This window comes from Panthera onca, chromosome X, assembly GCF_046562875.1.
Source record: "Panthera onca isolate mPanOnc1 chromosome X, mPanOnc1 haplotype 2, whole genome shotgun sequence".
In the NCBI taxonomy this organism is placed as follows: domain Eukaryota; kingdom Metazoa; phylum Chordata; class Mammalia; order Carnivora; family Felidae; genus Panthera; species Panthera onca.
The window spans coordinates 27,021,338-27,044,864 of record NC_138357.1 but is presented as its reverse complement, the minus strand read 5'-3'; the positions used below and the strand labels follow the sequence as shown (position 1 = coordinate 27,044,864).

The window sequence follows — 23,527 nt, the reverse complement described above, 5'->3', positions numbered from 1 at the left end:
GAGACATGTCACATCCTATCCAGAGAGGCAGTCACCTATGTCACGGCCATGGGTGCAGAGATGCCGCACTTCGCAAATTTTCTAAGGAACGAAAACCTTCCAATTTTTATATCAGATCTTCTAATTTCTAAATGCTGGGCCAAACAAAACACATCTGCGGGCTGATGCTAAGCAACCTCTGGTGTAGATGCCTGACATGGATTGATGTGGGGTCAGCCTCTCATGGCTACAAAACGGACAAATGAGTTTGGCCAGACCTTGCTGTTGGCGGTTGCACTAACCCTGGTAGGATTTTGTTTTTTATTTTTTTATTTATTTTTTTTTTTTTTTATTTTTTTTTTCAACGTTTTTTATTTATTTTTGGGACAGAGAGAGACAGAGCATGAACGGGGGAGGGGCAGAGAGAGAGGGAGACACAGAATCGGAAACAGGCTCCAGGCTCCGAGCCATCAGCCCAGAGCCCGACGCGGGGCTCGAACTCACGGACCGCGAGATCGTGACCTGGCTGAAGTCGGACGCTTAACCGACTGCGCCACCCAGGCGCCCCGGATTTTGTTTTTTAAATGCACTTCTCCATTAGTGATGGCTAGTGAAATGTCTGGCTTTGCAAATTACTGCTGTCGTTTAGTTTAATGTACTCTTGTTTTTACATATTTATAAAAACCTTTTACATTATTAATAGTGATTAAATGCTTAGACACTGAAGATCAATAATGCTTCTGTTCACCTATTTACATTATTAAAAAGTAATAAGTCATACAGAGCACGTATAATAGGTGGTTTACTTTGTAGTCACGTTGGAGTAGATCGAAAAGATGAAACTCAGGCTACAGGGTAAAAGGTATTGAGGGAAAAAACGGTAACCGAATTGGGCTTGCTAGAGATGCGACTGTGGGCAGGTTACATGTTCACAGTGACATGATGCCATCACGGGGCACGGGAGGTACACATTTCGTGTGCTCTCACGTGCCAGTGGAGCAAACTTGAAACAACAAAAGCTAGTCTCACTTGGATGCACAAGGATGAACAGATGTTTAACCTTTACGTGTCCTTGCAACAATTAGTCACCTGCGCGCCACTGTCTTGAGCTCCGAAGGCTTCTGATGGTGGCAACATTCAGTGGTGAGTCAGCTGTGGGGTCACATTTTGCCAGGAGGCCAACGAGCCCCTTGACAAGGCTTTCTTCGTCAGCTTATCCAGCTATCTCTCAATTATGTGGCAGAAGCAAACAAGCAGAGTGGTTTGCCTGATTATGGCACATAAACATTCTAGATCTGTCTGAAGCATGCAACTCCACAGTCAGGGATATATAAGGACTGTAAGTCTTTTCAGGGTTAGCCATCCCAGCCTTCCAAAGAGCCAAAGTGGCTTGGCATAGTGGTTTCGAGGTCAAGCTCTCGGCACCAGTCTACTTGGGTTCAAATCCTGGCTCTGACACTCACTGATTGTGAACTTGGGCAAATGACTTACTTATTAACACCTCAGTTCTTGTTTCCTCACATGGAAAGTAGGCATAATAACAGTGTCCACCACATGGAGTTTGGGTAAGGATTAAATGAGATAGCACATGTAAAAGCTTAGTATGAAGCCTGACACATAATAATTGCCAAATAACGATTTGCATATAGGAAAGACCCATCTTAGCCGTCATTCAACCGTGTTCTTCTACCAACAGGAAGTTTGCAAATAACGTCATGGAAATGTATTAAATAGAACTGGATTTTTAACTTCACTTGTTTTTTTTTTCTTGTGGTGACCCCGACATAACTCATCCAGTATAAATTAGATCCAAGCCACCAGGTTTAGTTAAGGACAGGCTGAAATGGGGCAGCTATGGCATAACAGAAAGGTTGTAAGAGCTGCTACGATACAAACTCGGTGGCTGTGTGACACGGGGCCAGTTATTTAATCTCTCTGAACCTGTTTCCTCATGCATAAAATGCACTAGCACAAAGATGTATAGTTCACGGGGCTACTGTGAGGGTAAAATGAAATAATGCCTGCTCGAGGGCTTTGCAAATGAAAAAGGTACTGTTTCGATGTAACCATTATTATTTATATATGTGATCAGAGTCGGATTTACGTTACCCAGAGTGATATCGCATGGGCTTATCTCTTAGAGGCAATAGAGCTAGACTGCTTGCCCTCAACTCTATCCCTTGGAAAAGACCTGCGCCTTTTCTGACAGATTCGATAGGTCTGTAATAGCTGAGACCACTGGATGAAGGGGACCTGTCGTTCTGAATTCAAATGTGACTTGCAGCGCCAAATGATAACTTGCAGCATTTGACAAAAGGATGAAGACAACTCGGTCGAACCGGGAGAAGGAGGGGGCATTAGCTACCGCAAGGAATAGGTCTGTTCACTCTGCCAGCGCTGGCAAGTGGCTGGAGCCTGAAGCCAAACCACAAGGATGGAAGTCTCTCTTCACTTTGCAAAGCTTATCGCGCCAGTGTCCTGCTCTGGGTCATGACCACTCATCTCCTGCCTCTCTCAGGTCCTGACTGTCTCTCTTGACTTGAGTTCAGTGAGTCATTTAACATACCTCCGTGACATGGAGGTTGCTATTTCTTTTACTTTTTTTGTTTTGTTTTGTTTTGGACTCACTTTTCCCTAAGCACGGAGAAAGCTGCAGGGAGAGTGGGGGGAATGGCTGTGTTTTGTTCCTTTTGTTTCCCTGGTGGACAACAAATAAGCCTCCACTACCTAAATCATGACTTTGACTGCAGCCCATCACAAAGTTTCCCCGGAGTTGTTACTGAGCTGGCAGAAACACTTCAGAATGGGGAGGACTAAGTCTCTTGGGAGAAGACAAACTCGATCCCCTGGCAGAACAGGTTTGGGGTTCTGTCAGACACCTAAAAGGTCACTCCCGAACAATAATAAAAACAATGAGGACGCTTTTAAGTTTCAGTATCAGTTCTTACATACAATCTGTGGAAAGGATGCTGCTGAATGTTTTAAATTTCCATGCACATCTGGGCTTTTTTCGTTTACTACTTTGTGTAGCTCAAGATTGAGTGGTAATTTTCTTAGATTATCATTTGTATTAATATAAACTCTTGACTGAGTTTTCTTCTGGGGACTGATAGCACCCACCACGATGCAACTAAGTGGGCACGGTGTAGACAGGGGCTACTGGACAAATATTTTGCATGTTTCAAATTCCCATTTGTAACAATCTAGAAGGTAGTGAAATGAACACAGGAGGACATTTTTAAGAGACCAGAAATGTTGACTTCAGTGACTCATTTATGTCTAGTGCTAATTAGTAAAATATATCATTGCTGAAGATGAAGCAGAGAATATAGCAATGAGCAAATTCATGTGATTATACTTCAAACAAGTAAGTTAATCTTGAAAAAATTCTTTACCTACTGGGTTGGGCTTTGGTCTCATGTCTTAGTGACAATTCATGCATTTGAGCTTTCTTAGAAGATAGATTTTCACAAGTCTTGTATTTCACATTAAGACGTCAAATTCAGCCAAGTCTTTCATATAGAAATGTTTTACATCAAGGAATAAAACAACATTTGGCTTTTGAAATTCAGGAGTTTTCAAGGGATAAATCCAGAAGCTAAACAATAAATCTGCAAATTATACTTCCATCCTGTTTTTGTCATTAAAAGCCTCATCTGTGCTTTGCTACAAATAATACATACTGTACGTGTGTGTGTGTGCGTGTGTACCGTTGACCCTTGAACAACACAGGGGTTAGGGTTCCCCCATGAAGTTGGAAGATCCACATATAACTTTTGATACCTCAAAAACTTAACCACTAATAACTCACTGTTGACCAGAAGCCTTACTAAGAACATAAACAACTGATTAATGCATATTTTGTATGTTATATGTATTGTGTACTGTATTCTTACAATAAAGTAAGCTAGAGAAAAAATGGTATCAAGAAAATCATAAGGAAAATACATCTGCAGTGTTGTACTGTGAAAAAACCCACATATAAGTGGATCCGTGAAATTCAAACCTGTGTTGTTCAAGGGTCAACTGTATACACACACACACACACACACACACACACACACACACATTTATATGTGTATCTTTTACGATAAAGAATCTCAAGAAATGGCTTCTCACTCTTAACCAAACAGTAAGGTCTTGGGTATTCCAGAGATGCCTACAAAAGGAATTGATACATACTGTGTGGAATGGAAAGTAGCGTGACTTTTAGAAGACCTCTTCCTTTCACAGTTAAGGAAAACCATGACCACTGTTTATTAAGAAACAAAATAAATACATACATACCTGCTGTCAAATGAGATCTCTGGAGGAATGACATGAGTACTGTCCTTGCCCATGAGGAATTTGATTCGATCATAGAAGAGTCTCGAAGTGTGCTGAGAGAAGAGGGGTTGGCTTTGCTGAATGAGGTCAAGAGGATCTGGTGAGCCCTGACAGAGGGGACTTACATAACAGTTGCTTTGTTGACAACAATCAGGGTCCACACAGTCAGTCAAACCATCTGAAAAAAAAATATGCTTTTTGAAATTTAGCTTCAAGAGAAACAACACTGTTTAAAATATGCACAGATGGAGAAAAATCTAGAATACAGACAAAGGTAACTGTCCATGTTTTGAGTTTAGGATCTATTAAATTTGCATGTTTCTCATGAAAAATTACTCTGAGTTTAGATGGCACAAACTATTTTGCTCATAAATCTTTCTTCCCTGAATTCTCCAGCATTTATGGGCTGTACTGTACTGTGTACATTTGGATAGAGTCTTCCATTAGGTATCACTCTCTTTAGAAGTTTCCTTCTTCCTCAGCAAGGCCATTCCTCCAGGATAGCAACTATTCTTAGAGTTCTTTTGAATTTCTCACACCATGTGCATTCATGAGCACACAATTAACAAATGCTTGCCAACTTGAATTTGTTTGTGTTTTTTAAAACATCTCCTAATATTCTTGTCTAGTGGTAATTCTCAAAATAGAAGTGGGCATTCTCATAGTGATAATTTGTGTCTGGGGCAGGGCAGTGATTTTCAAATGTGTAGCCAATTATCTTGGGGAGCTTATTAAATATACACATTTTTGAGCCCCACCTATTAAATCAGAATTTCTTCAAGCCCAGGATTATGCATATTTACTGTGAGTGAATCTGAGGCACACTACTGTTTCAGAACCATTTTTTTTTTGAATTTGTAGAATCAACTAGTCCTTACTTGTTCCTAACCGCGGTTATTTGATGCAAGTACTAATAAATCTCAGGTATATGAATGTGATGAGTTGCTCTCTTTCATTTTGTAGGCCTTCACTATTTACTCAAGACTCTCGAATCTCTGGTTGTACTAATAAAAAAAATCACATAAAGATTGCATTCTTTGGTAGAGGAATTGATGAGGGGCAGAGGGTTACAGGAGGAGGGGAGACCATCTGAGAATCTAATAGGTGCAAAAACACTGTGTTAGATGATTGGGGAAGTAAATAGAGAAAAAGACTCTTTTCCTGTTTTCAGGAGCTCAGAGTTTAGTAGGAGAAACAGGTGTATAAACAGCTGACTCTTACACGAGTTAAAAGTGCAGTAAGTATTACAAGAGACTACGTGCAAAGAGAAGGGGCTGGAGTGATTAACTGAGCATATGGACACTTCATTCCACCCCCAACAAGCAAAAAAATTAAAGTCCTTCCAAGGTCCTTAAAGCAGACAAGTAGCTCTAATTTAGATGTTTAACAAGGGTAAATATAAAGATGCTAATCTTCCTGGCTGGCAGTGGAACAGGGAGGTTCAGATGGATCACCGGCTCCTTAAGGCTGATGATGAAAGTTGCCAGCGCTGGTTTCACGCAGCTCTTTGGCTTGTTCCCTTCCTGACGTGGGTGCCCCTGTGGAGGCGGACAGGGGTGGACCACAGCTGGGGGCAATGAAAGCCAGGAACACCAAGAGAGTAGACATTTGGAACAGTAGCCCTGGGGCACCCAGGGAATATTTTCCCCCACATGAGGTCGTTTAAAATTCCCTGTACCACAGACACTACTTTGATTTAAAATGCGGTTTGCTGCTTTCTTGCCTTCCCTGGTTGTTCAGTGCATTTTTTGCCCTGGTTTCTACTTCTCTGTAGACATCTTTCTTTTTCACTGATGACTAACTTTTAAGCGTGGATTTGTTGCAGTAAGAAGTCCCCTTCTGCTCTCCTTTCTCCCCTCATTCATCATATTAGCAGATTTTCTATAGATTTCAGAGGCCACCGCCACCTCCCTCTCCAATACGTTGTCGTCAGTCTCCTATTAGCACATTATCTCTTTACTCTGCTAATTAAACATCTGGATGCACTGAAAAGCTGGCAAAAACATCAGGCCGATTAAAGGAGTTCTCTGATGTCTGGAATTGGTGCATAATACACGGAACAATGGAAAACTGCTTTTCAAATGGGCAGTCACCTTTATCTTTCAGTCGGTGACGAACGTACTAGTAATAATCAGATTGGGCACTCACAGGTTTCAACCTGTCAGTCCCACGATCCAAACTGATTTTTGAAAACAAATAGATTTTAAATAAATAGAAATGTCCAAATGATATTCAAAAATCAATTCTAAAAACTAAACACAGATCCAATTCAAAACTGGGACTCACATTCTCATCTAGTTATGTGCTATAAATTCCAAGCTAATGCTTCATATTTAATAGTTGCTATTATATAGGGCTGACCCTGTAAGACCTCTGTTTTCTTAGAGAACAGTGAGACTTCTGTTGAACCTAGGAAGGCTGCAGGCAAGCAGACCAATAATGGTATGCAAGCCCCAAATTATAATTTATAGGTAAGCCCAATACGTGCACAAAGATCTAGTTACCAATTATCACATTTGGATAACACTCCATACAGTATGTCTAGACTGTTACAAAGAAGTGCAAATGACAGTCACACTGCATGTGTGGGTTTCTTTCTTGCTCTTTCTTTCTTTCTTTCTTTTTTTTCTTGGACTATTACCGGTTCTATTATTGTTCTGAATTGGAAGCTGTGGCACCCTCCTGACAGCCAGGCTCAGGGTATCAGATATGAACATATCAAATATTAACTGATTTTACTTTTAGGGCCTCTTCATTTTAAAGGACTAAAAAATAAAACCCAGTAAAAAAGAAGGAGGTTAAATTATCTTGAAGGACTAAACATGGCATTCATTGATCTTAGCTTGGCCAGCCAGTTAGGGACTATGCCAGGAGGCCCAACTGGGGCTGATAAAGACCAAGGACACTGGTTTCTTTTGTATATGATCTAGTAATTTACTATAAAGCTTTTACTTACCAGATGTATGCCCGTGGATGAAAGAAGGATTGGACAGGGGGATGTGAATGATATACGGAAAACCTATCCTTTTCTAATCCTTAAAATGAATTTGTAAATATCCTTTTACGGACAACATCCATATTATCACATTGATAAAAATGGACAGCTAGGTCATGACAGGGTACCCAAAAGGATTTGGAAGCATGTATAATTAGTTAATATACTAGGTATGGCACTAGGTTCTTCCACATAGATTATTTCAACTGATCCCTACAATAACCCCGTTAGGTAGACATCTCATCTTCATTTACATTTAAGGAGGAGAGGGTAAATGTGATTGCACAGTTGGAGGAAATAGGAGAGTCCTATCAACACGCAGTGTTCTCGCTACACATCACATGTTCAGCAGCAACATCTAAGCAGTATTACTAGCACTGGCCCAGGCTGTAAGGCTTCTAAGCACCTGACTAATGTAGGTATTTAGAACACACGAAGCGGTTAAGGTCAAAGAACCGGACTGTGATTCTAATCTTACTTCGCTGCTTACAATCTAAATGATCCTAGACAAATCAGTTCATCTCTTGGATTCTTAACTTCCTTACCTACAAGATGGGGATTATAAAAACGCCTACCCCACAGGGCTGTTGTAAGGATCACCTGCTATAATAATCATAAAGAATTTAGCACAGTGTTTGGTACGCAGCTAGCACTCTCGATCAATGTTAGCTCTTGCCATTAACCAAGTTCTACCCTGCACAGACTGCAAAGAGTCTAAGGATAGAGTCCCGGGGGTAGATGCCAATGGTGTGCAGTGGCAGCTAAAAACGTTCAGACCCACTTCTACTGAAGGTGCCTTATCACTGGCCAGAGGGCAATTAACTTCTGTGTCGCATATTCAGTTCGCTGGAATGTGTTCATTTTGTGCACTCTGCATGGTTAGGTTGTCAGATGGGTAGAATCCTGTGTGGCTCTAAATAGACACTAATGCTACAGTAAATCTTTATTCATTGAATTTCACAAATTCACAATTTGTTATCATTTGGACAGGGGCTGGATTGAAGCTTAACCTTTTCAGCATCTATAGAACAGAGGGTCTGCCAAGCAAATGAATAGTCAAAAAGAAATTGAAGGGCTGATCATTCCCATGACTCAGTTAAATAAAATCTTCTCAGGCATTTTAGAAACCCATAAAAATGGACTAATTATAAATCATTCATAAATTTTTACTCAAGCAGGCCCCCCTACCAGGCACTGCCATTAGCTTAGCTGTTGCTGTTATATGCATGGAAGGTAATAGGACTGTATTTCCTTTGGAAATAGACTATAATTCATTTGATCTTTCACTTATTCAGGCTGACTTTCACCTCCAGGCTTTTGCTGTATTAGTAAGAAGAAAATGGGAGAGGCTCAAGTGCACTCAGGATTTGACCTGATCCAATCACTGTTATTGCAATCACCTCATACAATTGACTTTTCCTGGGTCATGAAAGTAAATTGTTTATATGCCACTAATGTTCGTGTCCTCTGGTCCCCACCTGCCATCACTGGGGCTTCTCACATCACTCAGAGTAGAAGCCCATGTCCTGACAATGACTTAACTTCCCCCCCAGTCTGGCTCTTCACAGTCTCTCTCTTACCTCTCTGACCTTACCTCCTATTATCCCATAACCTTCCAAGAAGTTTGGAAAACATGTGACCTTCCCCATTATTCCTTTGCCTGGAATGTTCTTTACTCCAGTACCAACATGGCTCACCCCTCACTTCCTTTAAGTCCGAATGCCACCTTTTCAGGGAGGCTTTCATTTTCCACCTTATTTAAAATTCCACCCCTGTTCCACATCCTATCCTTTAATCTGCTTTTTAAAAAATGTCTCCGTCACACTTACCATCTTCTAGCATACTATTTCTTTTAAAATTTTGGTTTATTGTCTGCCTCTCACGACTAGAATCTAAGCTCCCTGGAAGCAACGATTTAGTCTTTTTTATTCACTATTTCTTCACTCGAACAGTGAATGCCGTTCAAAGTAAGCATTCAGTGAGTGTGTGTTGAATGAATACATGCGTGTCCTGAAAGTCCTATTTCTATGACATTTGTAAATCTACCTAAAGATTAATAAACATTCAACTAATGCATCAAAAAACACAATTTATAAATAGATTCTTCATTGATACCACACTTTTATTACCCACTTCAAATTAATGGATTTCGAACATCATCTCATTCATTGTCACAACTGCAAAGTAGGCAGATGTCAAGTACTACCAGCCTTAGTTGCCAGATAATGTAACAGAGGTGGTCACGGAGTGTTCAGGTGAGTTACAGAGTTTAGATTTTCCAATTTTGTATCTGGAAGAGTTTGTATCTGGAACCACTGGGCAGTTTAAGCACTCTTAAGTAAGTGAGGATCCTTTAATGAATGGGTTGTTTATTTATTTTTTTTTTTTTCAACGTTTTTTATTTATTTTTTTGGGGACAGAGAGAGACAGACAGAGCATGAACGGGGGAGGGGCAGAGAGAGGGAGACACAGAATCGGAAACAGGCTCCAGGCTCTGAGCCATCAGCCCAGAGCCTGACGCGGGGCTCGAACTCACGGACCACGAGATCGTGACCTGGCTGAAGTCGGACGCTTAACCGACTGCGCCACCCAGGCGCCCCTGAATGGGTTGTTTAGAAACGAGGGGGGCATGGTCAGAAGAGAATAATTAGGAATATGCTTTCTGACCTAGGTCTTCTGTCCCAAGCCAAATCTTAACAGTAAACGTGGAGAAGGTGTCTGGCCCTTAAACAGAGCAAATGTTACCAATTCATTGCTCCTTCTATTTCATTTTCCTATTTATTAAACACTGCAGCATGCTGGTGACATTCAAAACATGAGGCTTATTGATCCATGAGCTTATGTGTTCATAATTCACCCATGGTGCTGATTTCTAGATCTAGAAACACTATATCATAGAACAGGCTTGCAAATAGCTATTGTTCTTAATGAATGGTGACTTGTTATGAAGAATGATTCCTGGAAGATCATTCTCTTTTAGGCAATTAACTTATTGATTTTGCCAATGAATATGAATACAGACCGGTGGGAGAGTTTGTATAAGAGAAGCTTGGAAAACATGTGACAAATATTGAAAAGATCAGGGGGAAAAGAGCTGTTCTGATTAAACACTCTTATTCCTCATCTTTTTAACCTCCTTGACAGTCTTTCCACGGTATCAAAAACCACCTTCCTTCCTCTACAACTAGAGTGAATAAAATGAAATCTCTGCTTGATAACTGAAGGTTGTATGAAATTCACACTGTTCTCTATGATCTGGCTAATGCCTAGCTTCATATTCTCATCTCCTACCAGTCTCTCCTTGGCTCATATTCCAGCCACAATGACTTGCCTTTCACTTCCTAGAAGAGCCTAGTACATTTCCATTGCAGGGCATTTGTACATGCTGTTTCCTTGGCCTGGAGCGTTCTGCTCCAGACTCATGTGGGGCCTCCCTTACCATGCAGACTTGGTTAGCTCCCTACACGTCTCTAGTGCTCTAAAAATTTTATAGCACTGCTTACAGTTGCCAATATGTAGTTATTTGTGTCATTTCTTATTTAATATCTGTCTCCCTCCCTAGGCCATAAGCTCTATGAGGGCAGAAACTTGTCATTTTCTCCCTAATGCCAACCACAATACTTGGCACGAAGTAGTAATGAATGAATGGAAAACTGGGTACTCAGTATGAAATGTCTGTCTGAAAGATAAACATTGGAGTCAAACATTTAGATCAGCATTATCCAATAACAGTTTTTTAAGATGATGGGAATGCTCTAGATCTGTTCTAATAGTCACTAGTATCATGTGACGCCTGAGCCCTGGAGATGTGCCCAGTGCAGCTGAGAAATGGAATTTTTAATGTTATTTAAGTGAAAGTGAAATAGTCACATTGACTAGTAGCTACCATATCAGACAGTGCAGATTTTGAGATTGCCAAATGGTTAGATGTTGGATGGTGTATAAACTTAGCCAAACAACATAACAGAGTTTGACATTTTCATGAGGTCCTATTTATCATTTTTTTCTATTGTGGTGGTTTCTTTCCTTGCTTTTACGTTTAAGAAGTCCTTTCCTGTCTTGAGATTGGTCACCTATATTTTCTTCTAATTGTGTTTGGGTTTTTTTTTTTTTTTTACCTTTAACTCATTAATCAGCTGGAGTGTTTTGATTTCTCTTCGGCTTTTGGAATATGCTATAAATTGAAAATCTAAGGTTTTTTTTTCCTCAGGAGTGGTCTGAGCATTCCTTCACAATGCTTCTTTTCCCTACTGATTTTTGATGCCAGTTATATAATCTACTAAATGTTTATTTGTCCTGGGGTGTGTTGCAGGGCTTTCATTTGGTTGTACTGATCTGTCTACTCTTCCATCTGTACCCCTTTGGTTTTTTAAATATTTTATTATTTATTTTTGAGAGAGCACAAGCAGGGGAGGGGCAGAGAGAGAGGGAGACATAGAACCCGAAACGGGCTCCAGGCTCTGAGCTGTCAGCACAGAGCCCGACGACGAGGGGCTCGAACTCATGAGCCATGAGATCATGACCTGAGCCAGAGTCAGACGCTTAACTAACTGAGCCACCCAGATGCTCCAGTACCACTTTGTTTTAATGATCATAGCTTTAAAATATTCTTTAATGTCTGATAGTTCTAGCTTGTTCTCTTTGTTTAGGCTATTCTGATTCAGTTAGTGCAACGTCTAAACTTTTTTTCTCATGTCAATTTATATGTGCACATAATGCATGGTGATCACAATTTGTAAACTCCAAATCAGGACACATGATTAACACAGGAAAATGTGGTCACCATTCACATCAATATCAAGTCTCCTCCAAGCACAGGGTTGTGCACGTGGTAGGTGCTTTTTGACTAAAAGGATAAAAGAGGTAGAGACATTTGATTGGTCTGTAATTTCTATGGTAGTTAGTTCTTATATATACAATGCATAAGACAGCTTTCCTTGTTTTGCATGTTAAGAAGAAATCCAAAGGTGATTTGTTCTCTGTTCTGTTCTTACTGTTCAAGGAGCTCTTAGGTAGCTCCTAGACCAGCTGTGTCACCCACATATTCAATGCAGCCCAATTAGTTACTAAGAGTCACAATGCATTGAATCAGAGTGTGACTAAAGTCAAAGCTGCAGGAAACAGCAGCAATACTAATGAGTATTCAAAGCTGATTAGAATGCAAAAAAATCCTGCTATTCTTTAAGTATCAGCGATAATATGGGGCAATCAGGTAGCAGCTACTTGAAGCAATTGCTCGAAAGTGATTTTTTTTTGAGTGGGAAGATTTCTTAAGAATTACATTTTAAAAATGAGGACCATTTTTTCCCCAAAAGGTTCAACTGGCACTTTCTGATTTAATTGAAGCGCACACACACATACACACATGCACAAATAAGTATGCAGATATTAATCATTAGTCATATTCAACTAAATGAATCCAGTAATTCTGGATAGCTGGAAAGCTGAAATCACCAAATGAAGGGCATTTAATGTATTCTTATGGATAATATTTTAGCAGCATAAGAATGAAATTATTGTCCAAAATCTCAGTCATGGGGTTTTCAGAGGTTATTTAATCCATCTTTCCATCTCAAGGTAGAACCAAATCTATATTTATCATCAATATCATCTTAATCCTACTAAAGGAGAAAAAATGGTAATTGGAACGGCTACTCCCTAAAGAAACAATCACAAAAATACACTGAACTCATATCAGGGTTGTTGATTTTTGATTCCCACATTAGATACACAGTTTTAAAGGAATGTTCAGAGGTCAATAGATATTTAGCAAAATCTTCTATACTTTTTGTGTCTATATATACCACAGATACTAAGAATTGATAGTGCATTAATTCATTAATGTTTAATCGATTCATTCATTAAACATTTTTGGCTGCCTCAAGGTGACCTTGAGGCCCTAAAAATGCTTGACAATTAAATATTCAATTATTTTTATCAAACTGTACTTTATTAAGGCAGGAAACTTATTTTGGCTCAACCCGGAGTTAGAAATTATAATCATATAGGTTGTTAAAGTATTTTCTGAGCATAAACCTTTCAATCAATATATCAACTGAGAAATCTCTATTACGACCTCAAATCCTTTTGGAATGCCCACCATAGTTTATACCTGGCTCTGTCATTTCCTTGTTATATGATCTTGAGCAACTTATTTAACTTCTCTGTGCCTCGGTTTCCTAATTTGTAAAGCAGTATATTAAGAGTAGTTCCTGCCTCATGGGGATTAAATGAAACAGTTCACATAAAGGACTCAGCACTGTGCCTTGTACATAGGAAATCCTAAATACAAGTAAGCTAATATTATTAGTGATTATATTGGGCATATAACTATAGATTCTGGGTCATGCTTAACATGTAACAAGAAAACCATACAGACAATATAGTTAAGTGCTTGATGGTATGGTGCATCTGATAAACCCCATGAAAGACTGGGATGGTGGATGTCAGAGGTTCCATGGGAGACATGGCTTGAGCTGGGATTTAAATGATAGAGAATGACAGGTGTCAAGGAAAAGGCACACCAGGTAAAGGGGCATATGACGAAAACGAAGTAAAGGAAGGTGAAGATGAATCTTGGAGGACCATAAATGTCCAGTAAATAGTTGATCGGTACACCATTTAATTGAAAATCTCACTCTGGCTTCCCAAATAAAATTTTCAATTTAGATAGGTAGCAAGCAGTCTCTTCAGAAAATGGCTGTTACCCTAAGTGTAACGTATGTGTACATGTGTGTGCGTGTGAAGGGAAGAGTGGCATAGGCTATCACCTTTTAAGGAGTCCACGTGAATTGTCCATTTAATACTTATAATAACCCTATTTGAGGGTTAATATTATTATCAGCCCCATTTTGGAGATAAGGAGATTAAAGCTCAGAGATCTCAAGAAACTTTTCCCAAATCATACAGCCAGTAAGTACATAGCAGCCAGAAAGTCTAACTTCAAAGCTCTGTTCTCTTAAACACAAAGTTGCTTCCACTTAAAATTCATAAGGTCTTATAATTTTTTAAGGTAAATTGCTAGCCAGAACTAGTCAAGGGGGAAGCTCTTACACCCAGTGTGTGCTTAAACTATGATTGCTAGCTTATTGACTTAAGCCTCATGTTTGGGTTCAGATGACAAGGTTTATAATTGTCTAAGCAAATATAGAAACCTGAGGAGTCAAATTTAATGATCTACTTCATTTTAAGCTAATAGGTAGAAACTAGAAATAAAGCCTTTTTTTTTTTTTAGAAATAAAGCTTTTTATTAACTTCATGTTTCCTTGAGTAGACAGAAAGAGGAAAGTGAGGATTTGTTGTTTTAGCTTCATTCAGAGGTGATTTAGGCTGTTTTGAGGTCTGATTGAACAATGTATTGGATACTTTTGTTTGCTTGACTGAAAAAGGAGTGTTACCCGGAGACCTTGGAGCCAATATGGCTTTTGAAAATATCATGTGCAGCTCTTGAATTAAATATAATTATTCTACTGTGCATTGTCTTGGATGCTGTGTCCTTTGAAAGATACAAAGCATTACTAAGAGGCAGAGACATAAGAGGTTGTTCTCAACGACTAAGAACAAAGAAAATTATTTCACAGTGTGTAAAATGCAAGCTACACTAGCATCTGACAGTACGAACAGGGGTACAAAGATTTCATTTGCTATAATAGATGCCACAGAGATGGGAGGCAGCATGGCTACTGTAGTTAAGAAAACAGACTCTAAAGTCATAGAGACCTGAACTGGAACCTGGGTTCTGTGACTTTCTAGCTGTGTGACCTTGGAAAAGTCACATACTCTTCCACTCTAAGTATTAGTTTTCCCATCTATAAGTAGGGAAAGTAATGCCTATACCTCATGGCATTGCTGTGAGAATTAAATGAGATATAATGCAAGCAGAGTTTGCAATGTTGCCTGATCATAGTAAGTATTCAATACACCGAGATTTAAAAAAAAATAGCATGACCGTCTATAATCAATATTATTTATATGAAGGATTCCCAATTTTCACTCTTAGCCAGATTGGTTATCACATCGCTTCTAATATTTACATTTCATGAAGAACTCACCTCCATCATTGTCCAAGTTATCTCCACAAAGCATTTCCATGACAACATTGCAGCCTGTGCCACTCCAACCCACCTGACACACACAGTGCCAACCATTTTGATCCAGGGTACATCGTCCATTTCCAAAGCAGAGCCCTGGGCAGCCATCTGGAAAGACAGCAGAGAATAACAATCATGGAGGCACTGGCATGGGATTGGCCAACAATGATGTCTCTACCTATAGGAAAATATCTAATCATCTGGGCTCCATTCAGATAAGGTGTTGAATAAATGGAAGAGGAGCTCGCTGGCTTATAAAACCTTCCCAGGGAACTTGTTACCCCTCACTCTGCTGTGCTTTTCCTCAGAGAGCCAATTAAGCCTTATTAATGCTAACCCCAATTCCCACCCTCTGCTTTACATGGGATGAAAACTATGATGGGGACAAAAAATGTGGGTTTTTTTTTTTGTTGTTTTCTTTTCAAAAAAAGTATCTTCTCAGCTCAATCAAAACCAGATGGACGATACTGTACCTAGTTATGGCCAATAAGCTAGGGAAAGACAACAGTTTCTACGAAAAGAAGCTTCCCCTACCTACTTCTCGTCTGTACTGATTTTTCCTTTGTGATACGCTGCTTCAGGACTTAGGTGCATGGCTACACAGTTCAGACCACACCATTAAATATTTGCCTGTAGAATACCTTAGAAATGTGCTGCAGTTGCTTTGCATTTATTCAGCTGTTTTCTTTAAGATTGTTATTGATCTGAGGGCTAAGGATTAAATTTTTACTTATCTGGTATCTCGCTCAGAAGCTAGCATAATATTAAGCCTGCAGTAAGTGCTCAACAAACGTTTATCGAACTAATGAATGCCAAATTGAGACTTTCAGGATTCTAGAGAATAACTGGATAAATAGAGGAAATTGTTGAGCTCAAATGACTTCCATCCATTGATAAACCACAAACACTAACAACGGTCTCCATTTAGACTCTGAATTTCTCAGGGATGCCCTACTCTTTCTACCCACAGTTCCGAGTTCAGCTATTCCAAAGGGCAGCCGTGTATGCGCCAAGCGCTCAGTGGACAGATGAACGGAGATGGCCATAATGGCACATAGCTGCTGGACGTTTTCCCAGTAGCAGCACAAGACCAGATCTGAATTTTACTGGAGAGAGTCCAATCAATAGTCTTTTCATTTGCTGTCTTTGAGAGAAGAGTCCAGAAGTATGAAGAGCAAAATAAGTTTTGAAAAATCTGCAGATATAACCCAGTGTTCCTTCCAAATGGTTTTCTAAGTAACTATCAACAGACCAGATGAAGAAAAAACTTAAAAATAAAATGACAGATGGCTGTTAGAAAATATGAAAAGACTCTCTCTCATTATATACATACATATTAAATATATATATATATATATATATATATATATATATATGTTTCTCAAGGAGTGGTATATGGGATGAATATATACAGGTTTAAGAAAAGAATTCATCCAGTTCCACTGTCATGGATGTACAATGGATAAAGAGAAATCAGGGGTAATTTGGAAAATATTCAACCTTCTGAGGTGGAGGTAATGAAAGGCACCAGGGTATCTGACAGAAAGCCCCTTACTGTCTCTATCAAAGGCAGATCCTTGGGGGATGCACGAGGGGTTACTTATAACAGGATGACTCCTCTGTCCTTGAAAGGATACTGTATATGGACTTAGAGTCCCATTGTTATGTCAAAGAAAATGTTCGGCTGTCTATCCAAACCTAGTTCATTATAACGAATTACCTGTGTTGTACACAAAGACATATGCACAAACACACACACGCACCAAACTCCATAGAGAGCCAAGGAAAAATAGTTCTTAAAACTGCTTTTCAATCTATTATACCCACTGGCAAAAGACAGCTCTTTGACGTTAGAAAAACAAATTACTTTTCAGTCCGACTATTAGAGCAGGAACCTGACACTATCACACTTCAGGAAGCCTGCCAAAAGTAAACACACAAACCCAACCAACCAGCCAACCAACCAACCAACACAAAACCCCACCCACCCTGCCTTTACCACATGCATAGTTTCTGTTCATGGTATTTTTCTGTTATAAAACGAGTGAGAAAAATCTTACCTCGGACAGCATCTAAGTAGTGAGCTGAAAGGGGGAGGAAAAGAGCGATTGAATGAATTTCTGGGAGACCACAGCTATACAACATGTATTAATGGTTTGCCATCTGTTGCCTGGGAGTGGAACAGCAAACTGTGAACTGCCGAAATGCCTACAGCTCACAAGTTGGTACATGGGCCTGTGTAGTTTGTGAATAATATTTTCTGTGGGAAAGATATTAATGGCTTTTCTGCAACAAACTCTATGAGGTTTCCTAAAAAAAAGTGTCACATTTCATTAAAAGTATGAGAGCTGCATTTTTACATTTCAGTAATAACTTTCGTGAAAAAGCACTAGCTTGAACTTCTTATTAGTAATATCTTGAGAAGGGAGTTCTGAAGTAACCACCTTCGGTAATCATCACAATATTTAAATCCTCTTATGTGAAGGCAATAAACTTACTGTAGAGCAGGAATGTAATTACTTAAGCTGCATCAGAATCTCACCCCTCACCACCTTTTTAATGAATCTACAATATTTTCCACAGTCACAGAACAAGACTTACTGTACCTTCAGTAGAGTAGTAATGCAGTTTATTAAGATTATATGTTATATATATTATACATTACTCTGGCAGTTTCCAACCATTATAACAAAATACTTTCACCTAAAAATGAAAGCTGTGTTATAGTCTGGGGCGGGGCGGGGGGGGGGGGGCGGTGGGGTAGGAAAAGCCCACAAACAGTGAATTGGGTATCCAGGCCTTTGCTCTGCATGAATTTTCTGTGTGCTCGTGGAATGCCACCGGAACACTCAGTGACCCACTTTCCTTAGCTGAACAATGGGAGTCGTACCGGTCCGTCTGTACGTGCAGGAGGCCTTTGTGGCAGATACACATATGTGCCAAGGACTTTGATTTTTTCTTGAAAAAAAAAATAAAAGTGCTTTCAAACTGAAACTTTAGTTATTATTGCTATTTTTTATAATGTGAAGACCACGTGATAGATTTGTTACATAGGCTTTCTCACACCCACAGACTGTTCTCCCAGGCACCGTCCTGAACATCAGTGCAATTGGTGACAAGGGATGGGAGAGGGTGGATGCCTCGGCCCAAAGGTTCTACGCCACCCGATAAACAGTGCAACACAGATGTTCTGTTGATGGTAGGTCAGGAATGTCTTCCTCATATACATTAAAGACAGCTCCTAATGATATCGAATGGCCCCTGTTAAAGCAGTCCCATTTAATGAAATTGCCTCTAAGTGCTTTCAACCGAAACAACCTATACTCTTCAAAAGGAAAAATGGGCAGTGAATGTTACGTTCACAACAAAAGCACTTCTTTTATTAACTAATGACACTTTATTCCAATGTATCATCTTTCATTTGAGTAACTCAAAGCACTAGAAAACAGAAACTCTAAGGAATACCTAAGTAATGGGAAACCAGGAAAACTCCCAGTTAACCAACCTTGCAAACTTGTGGCTCCCCCTCCTCCCCTTTCTCACCTCCAACTTCAAGTTCTATGAAAAGCCTGGTGACTGATCCCTAAACTGCTTTTCCTTGTTCAGTTAATACAATTTACTTTTGCGCATTATGGCGGTACTTACCAATGGTGCAGTGGTCGCCCTCCCATCCAGGGCTACACTCACATTTTCCATCTTTGCACTGGCCATGCTCAGCACAGTGAGAATGACAGGAGCGTTCTTCACATGTGGGTCCTACCCAGCCTTCTTCACACTGGCAAATTCCCCTTGAGCAGACTCCGTGGCTACCACACTCCATGGTACAGAGCTCTGTGGGAGATTCAAGGAAGATACATTTACATATTGTATTAAAACCAGAGTCTACTCTTCCCAAAAGACATTAGAATTACCAAAAATCCCACTCTACATTTATATTTTAAATATATAAACTAAATGTCACGGGGCACCTGGGTGGCTCAGTCATTTGAGCGTCCGACCTCGGCTCAGGTCATGATCTCATGGTTTGTGAGTTCAAGCCCCGTGTCGGGCTCTGTGCTGACAGCTCGGAGCCTGGAGCCTGCTTCGGATTCTGTGTCTCCCTCTCTCTCTGCCCTTCCCCCACTCATACTCTGTGTGTGTGTGTGTCTCTCTCTCAAAGATAAACATTAAAAAATTCAAAAAAAAGTCACAAAGACCTCTAGCATTTGAGTGACTGTGCAAGGAACTCTATAAAAAAGATAGTTAAGTCTCTAAGTATAAAATAAACCTGAAGTCAAATTGATTTTGAAAAGTCCATAAAATGATAATGGCATTCAAGGCTTAGAAATGAAGTCAATGCCAAACAAATGTCAAGTGGGTTTCACTAAAAATTCATTAAGATCACAAATAATGTTACAAGGATTTTATGATGCTACAAGCAATCACTGAGGAAAACACACGCACACATGGTAAAATAGTGCTCTAATTTCATTCAGAAAGAGAGGTTCTACAATTGGAAAGAAAGAGCTTTTCTAATAAAATTTATAATAGACAAAAGGTAAAGCTGCCAGTGATGGTAATCAACTGGTTTCCCTGAACATACTAACAATAACTGCATTTATTATAAGCATTTAAAATGAATCCTGGTTGATTAAAATATAGTCTTATCTTGAAATGTCATTCATAATTTGGCCAATATAATCAAGTTGTATACGGCTCTGCTGAGGTTCTCTCCTCGTCCCCTTGACTTGTTTTTGAGAAATGCTGAATATTAATAAAGTCATGACAGTAGAGAAGCTAAAATAAAAGTTTGGCAAACCTTTTTCTTGACCGAATACCCTTGCTGGAGGAGGAAATCGGGGATAAAAGCCTATGGAAAGAATGCGATAGAAGTAACACAACAGGTTTTGGGTACAATTGGCCATATACCCTTGAAAGAAACAGAGAGTGTTCTGGAAGCCAAGTGATCTATCTTTCATAATCTCAAATTCTGAAACTGGTTTTATGTATTAAGAGGTAATGACAAGTGATGATATCAGTATTACCCTATATTACCTGTAACAAGGCTCTTTCTATGTAACAAAATTTTCGACTCTACAGATAGAGTTATTTTTCAGTAGGTGAGAATATTCTTCTGATAAACCCATGGCTATAGACTTTATTACTGTATAAATCAACTTGTTTACTAATTCATTCACAAGTATTCTCTGTAGGTCAAAGTATGATAGAAAGAATAGTGGACATGAGGTAAGGATTCCTCTGCTTAAAGGTTTATACCCTTAGGAAAATTGCTAACATGTTCTCTTAATCTCTGCTCATTTTACTACACAATGGAAGTAATAATTACAGCTCACATGGTTGTTGGACAGATTTGAGACATATTTTGGAGGTAGAACTCATAGAAGTTCCTCAAGACTAGATATGGGAATTGAAGGAAAGGGAAAAATGAAAGTTTTGGCTTAAACAAGTAGGTGGATACTGCTGCCATTACTGAAATGGGAAAGGTTAAGGGAAGAATAAGGATAGAAGATCAAACATTAACCTTGAGATAATGTATAGACAGCCAAGTGAATTTGACAGGCCAGGGCTGGAGATACGAAATTGGCAAATCATTAGCCCAAAGGTGGTATGTAAAGGCATGGGACCAGATGATATCCCCAAGGACGGAAGATGGACAACTCCTGAAATGAGCCCTAAGGTATCTCATGATTTAAAGATAAGGTTATAAAAAGAGGAGCTATCAAAAGGAGACCGGCAAGGAGAGGTAGGTAGTGAGCGATAGGAGGAAATCCAAGAGATTGTGGCCTAACTAAAGCCAAAAGAGGGACCTTTTTTCAAGAAGAGAGTAGCTAGCAGTATACTATTACTGAGAAGTCAAGTGAGATTTAGGCAGAGAAGTGCCACTGAATTTTTCAATATGGAAGTTGGTGGCTTTAGGAAGAGCTATACTGATTAAGTAGCAGCCGGTAAAGTCAGATTTGAATGGGTAGAAGAGTGGATGGAAAACTGTGTGTGGGATCACCAGATTGTAAGAAAAGTATAGAATCCAGAAAATACAAAAAGGGGAGGGTTGCCTAATAAATGGTAATTCAAGTAGGTTGATCTTGAAATAGCACCTACTCTCTATATTTTGGTTCTGAATCTCTAACTGATAACCTCGATTCATAATTTCAGTTCTTGTAGTGAATCTGAGATTGTAATTATGCTCCTTTAATGGCCTCCCCCAAGGCAGAACTGAAAGGGCCTTTCTAAGATTAGGGAGCTAAACTGGTCAAAGCCAATCAAGTCAGAGCTAACAGAAACAGTAAGAGGCAAATATTTTGTATACATTGTTTTATATAACTATAAATTTTAGGCATAGAAAAATATACCATTCTGGTGATTTCCTGAAAAGAGGACTAGATGAACAGTATCAGCAAAATGGCAGATTAGGCTATCCTTAAATCATCTCAATGTAAACCTTAGAAATGTTGACGATAATGTAGTAATTTAAAAAAATTACATGTCTTGGCTCACAATAAAACAGAATTATCAAATGTCAGAAGCAAAGAGGGTGCTAACAGCCAAAGAAGTCAGCGTATAAGTCAATCTTCTGGCAGCTTTGAGTGGTTATTATACCCAGTAACAACTAGGGGCTTGGGTATTTACTTCCACAGAGGAAAAAGGGATGAGGTTTTTGGCTCATTAAGATGGGGAGTTGGACTAAAACTCCTGCAGAAAGCAGGGACCCTTGAAGGGATGCAATCTCAGTGAGATGGCGACTAATAAACTCTATCCACTCACCCAGAGCGATGGCAAAAAAAGCATTAACTATACTCCTCCTCCTACTAAATTTTGGAGTTAGAAAGCAATATTGAAATAAAATACTACATAATAATAATAATAATAATAATAATATGTGCAATAGGGTTCCCTGAGTGAAATATTTCCAAAACTTTGTACTATTCAGGAATTAAGTAAGATACTCTGTCGAGTATATATATAAATATTTAAAGGTGGAATTGTTTCTAGTAACTGTGACCTAGGTAATTTTTACTATTCTTTCCTGATGGGAACCGGAAAATCTAGACAAAATATATTTAAAAATCTGTTACATGTTATTGGGGTTCACAAAAGAGTAAATTATTACTGGGCTACATTCCAGGAAAAAAAGAAAACCGAGAGAGGTGGGTCTGACATTTATGGATGCTTTTCCTCTAGAAGTAGCTGTCAATTCTGGTAGAGGCAGCTGGAAGACTCAGAAACTGAGTAGAGCTTTTGTCAGTCTCATGAGTGCAGAAAAAAATATTTGACTACATAATGGCTAAGAAATTTCTAATACTGAAGATAATATCCAGCCAAATATATGCACCATAACTGAATGAACAAAAAAGAGAAAAAAACAAATTTATAATCATAGTGAGGGACTCTAACGACCCCCTTTCTCATGAACTGATGATAGAACAAGCAGACAACAAATAAGAAAGGATATGAAATATCTGAGTAGCATGATTAACAAATCTGATCTAATTGCCACATATAGAGCACTGTCATAAATGGCTAAAAGACGCAAATAATTTTCAAGTGCTCACGGAACATTTACAAATATTGACCACATGCTGGGCTACAAAGCAAGTCTCAATGTATTTCAAAGTTCGGCAATTATTTATAGCATGTTTTTTGCCCACTGTGGAATAAGACTTGAAATCAAAATACAAACAAAAAAGATAACTATAAAATGCACATACATTTGGAAATTACAAAATATCCCTCTGAAAAAATGATGGAACAACAACAAAAAAGAGAAATCATCATGGAAAGTAGAAAATACTTTGAAATGAATGAAAATAGAATGGACATCCCAAGATTTGTATAACTCAATCCATGCATATAGGAAAACCCATAAGGTAGAAAGGAAAACAAGCAGAAAACAGTGACCCATGCATCCATTCTAAGAAGTTAGGAAAAAAAAAAGCAAAGTAAACTCAAGGAACGTAGAAGACAGAAAATGGTAATTATAAGAGCTGAAATTAATTAAATAGGAACCAAACAGAAAGCCAATACTTGAAAATTTGCATAGCCCAAAAAACCCTGATAAACTTCTGATAGGGACTGATCAAGAAGAAAATACAGAAGACCCAAATAACCAATATCATGAATGAAAAAGATGGGATTGCTA

General features: G+C 39.0%; 1 protein-coding gene across 1 annotated transcript in view; it reads right to left on the bottom strand.

Annotated features, from left to right (window-relative positions):
- The window catches only part of TENM1 (teneurin transmembrane protein 1), a 790,868-nt gene that overhangs the window by 168,035 nt on the left and 599,306 nt on the right, over positions 1-23,527 (bottom strand). Inside the window, exons 14-17 of the mRNA XM_081792970.1 lie at positions 19,036-19,221; positions 17,451-17,474; positions 15,352-15,498; positions 4,267-4,483 (exon numbers count right to left, since the gene is read on the bottom strand). Coding sequence (XP_081649096.1) covers positions 4,267-4,483; positions 15,352-15,498; positions 17,451-17,474; positions 19,036-19,221 — 574 coding nt within the window. The remainder of the gene's footprint in view (positions 1-4,266; positions 4,484-15,351; positions 15,499-17,450; positions 17,475-19,035; positions 19,222-23,527) is intronic.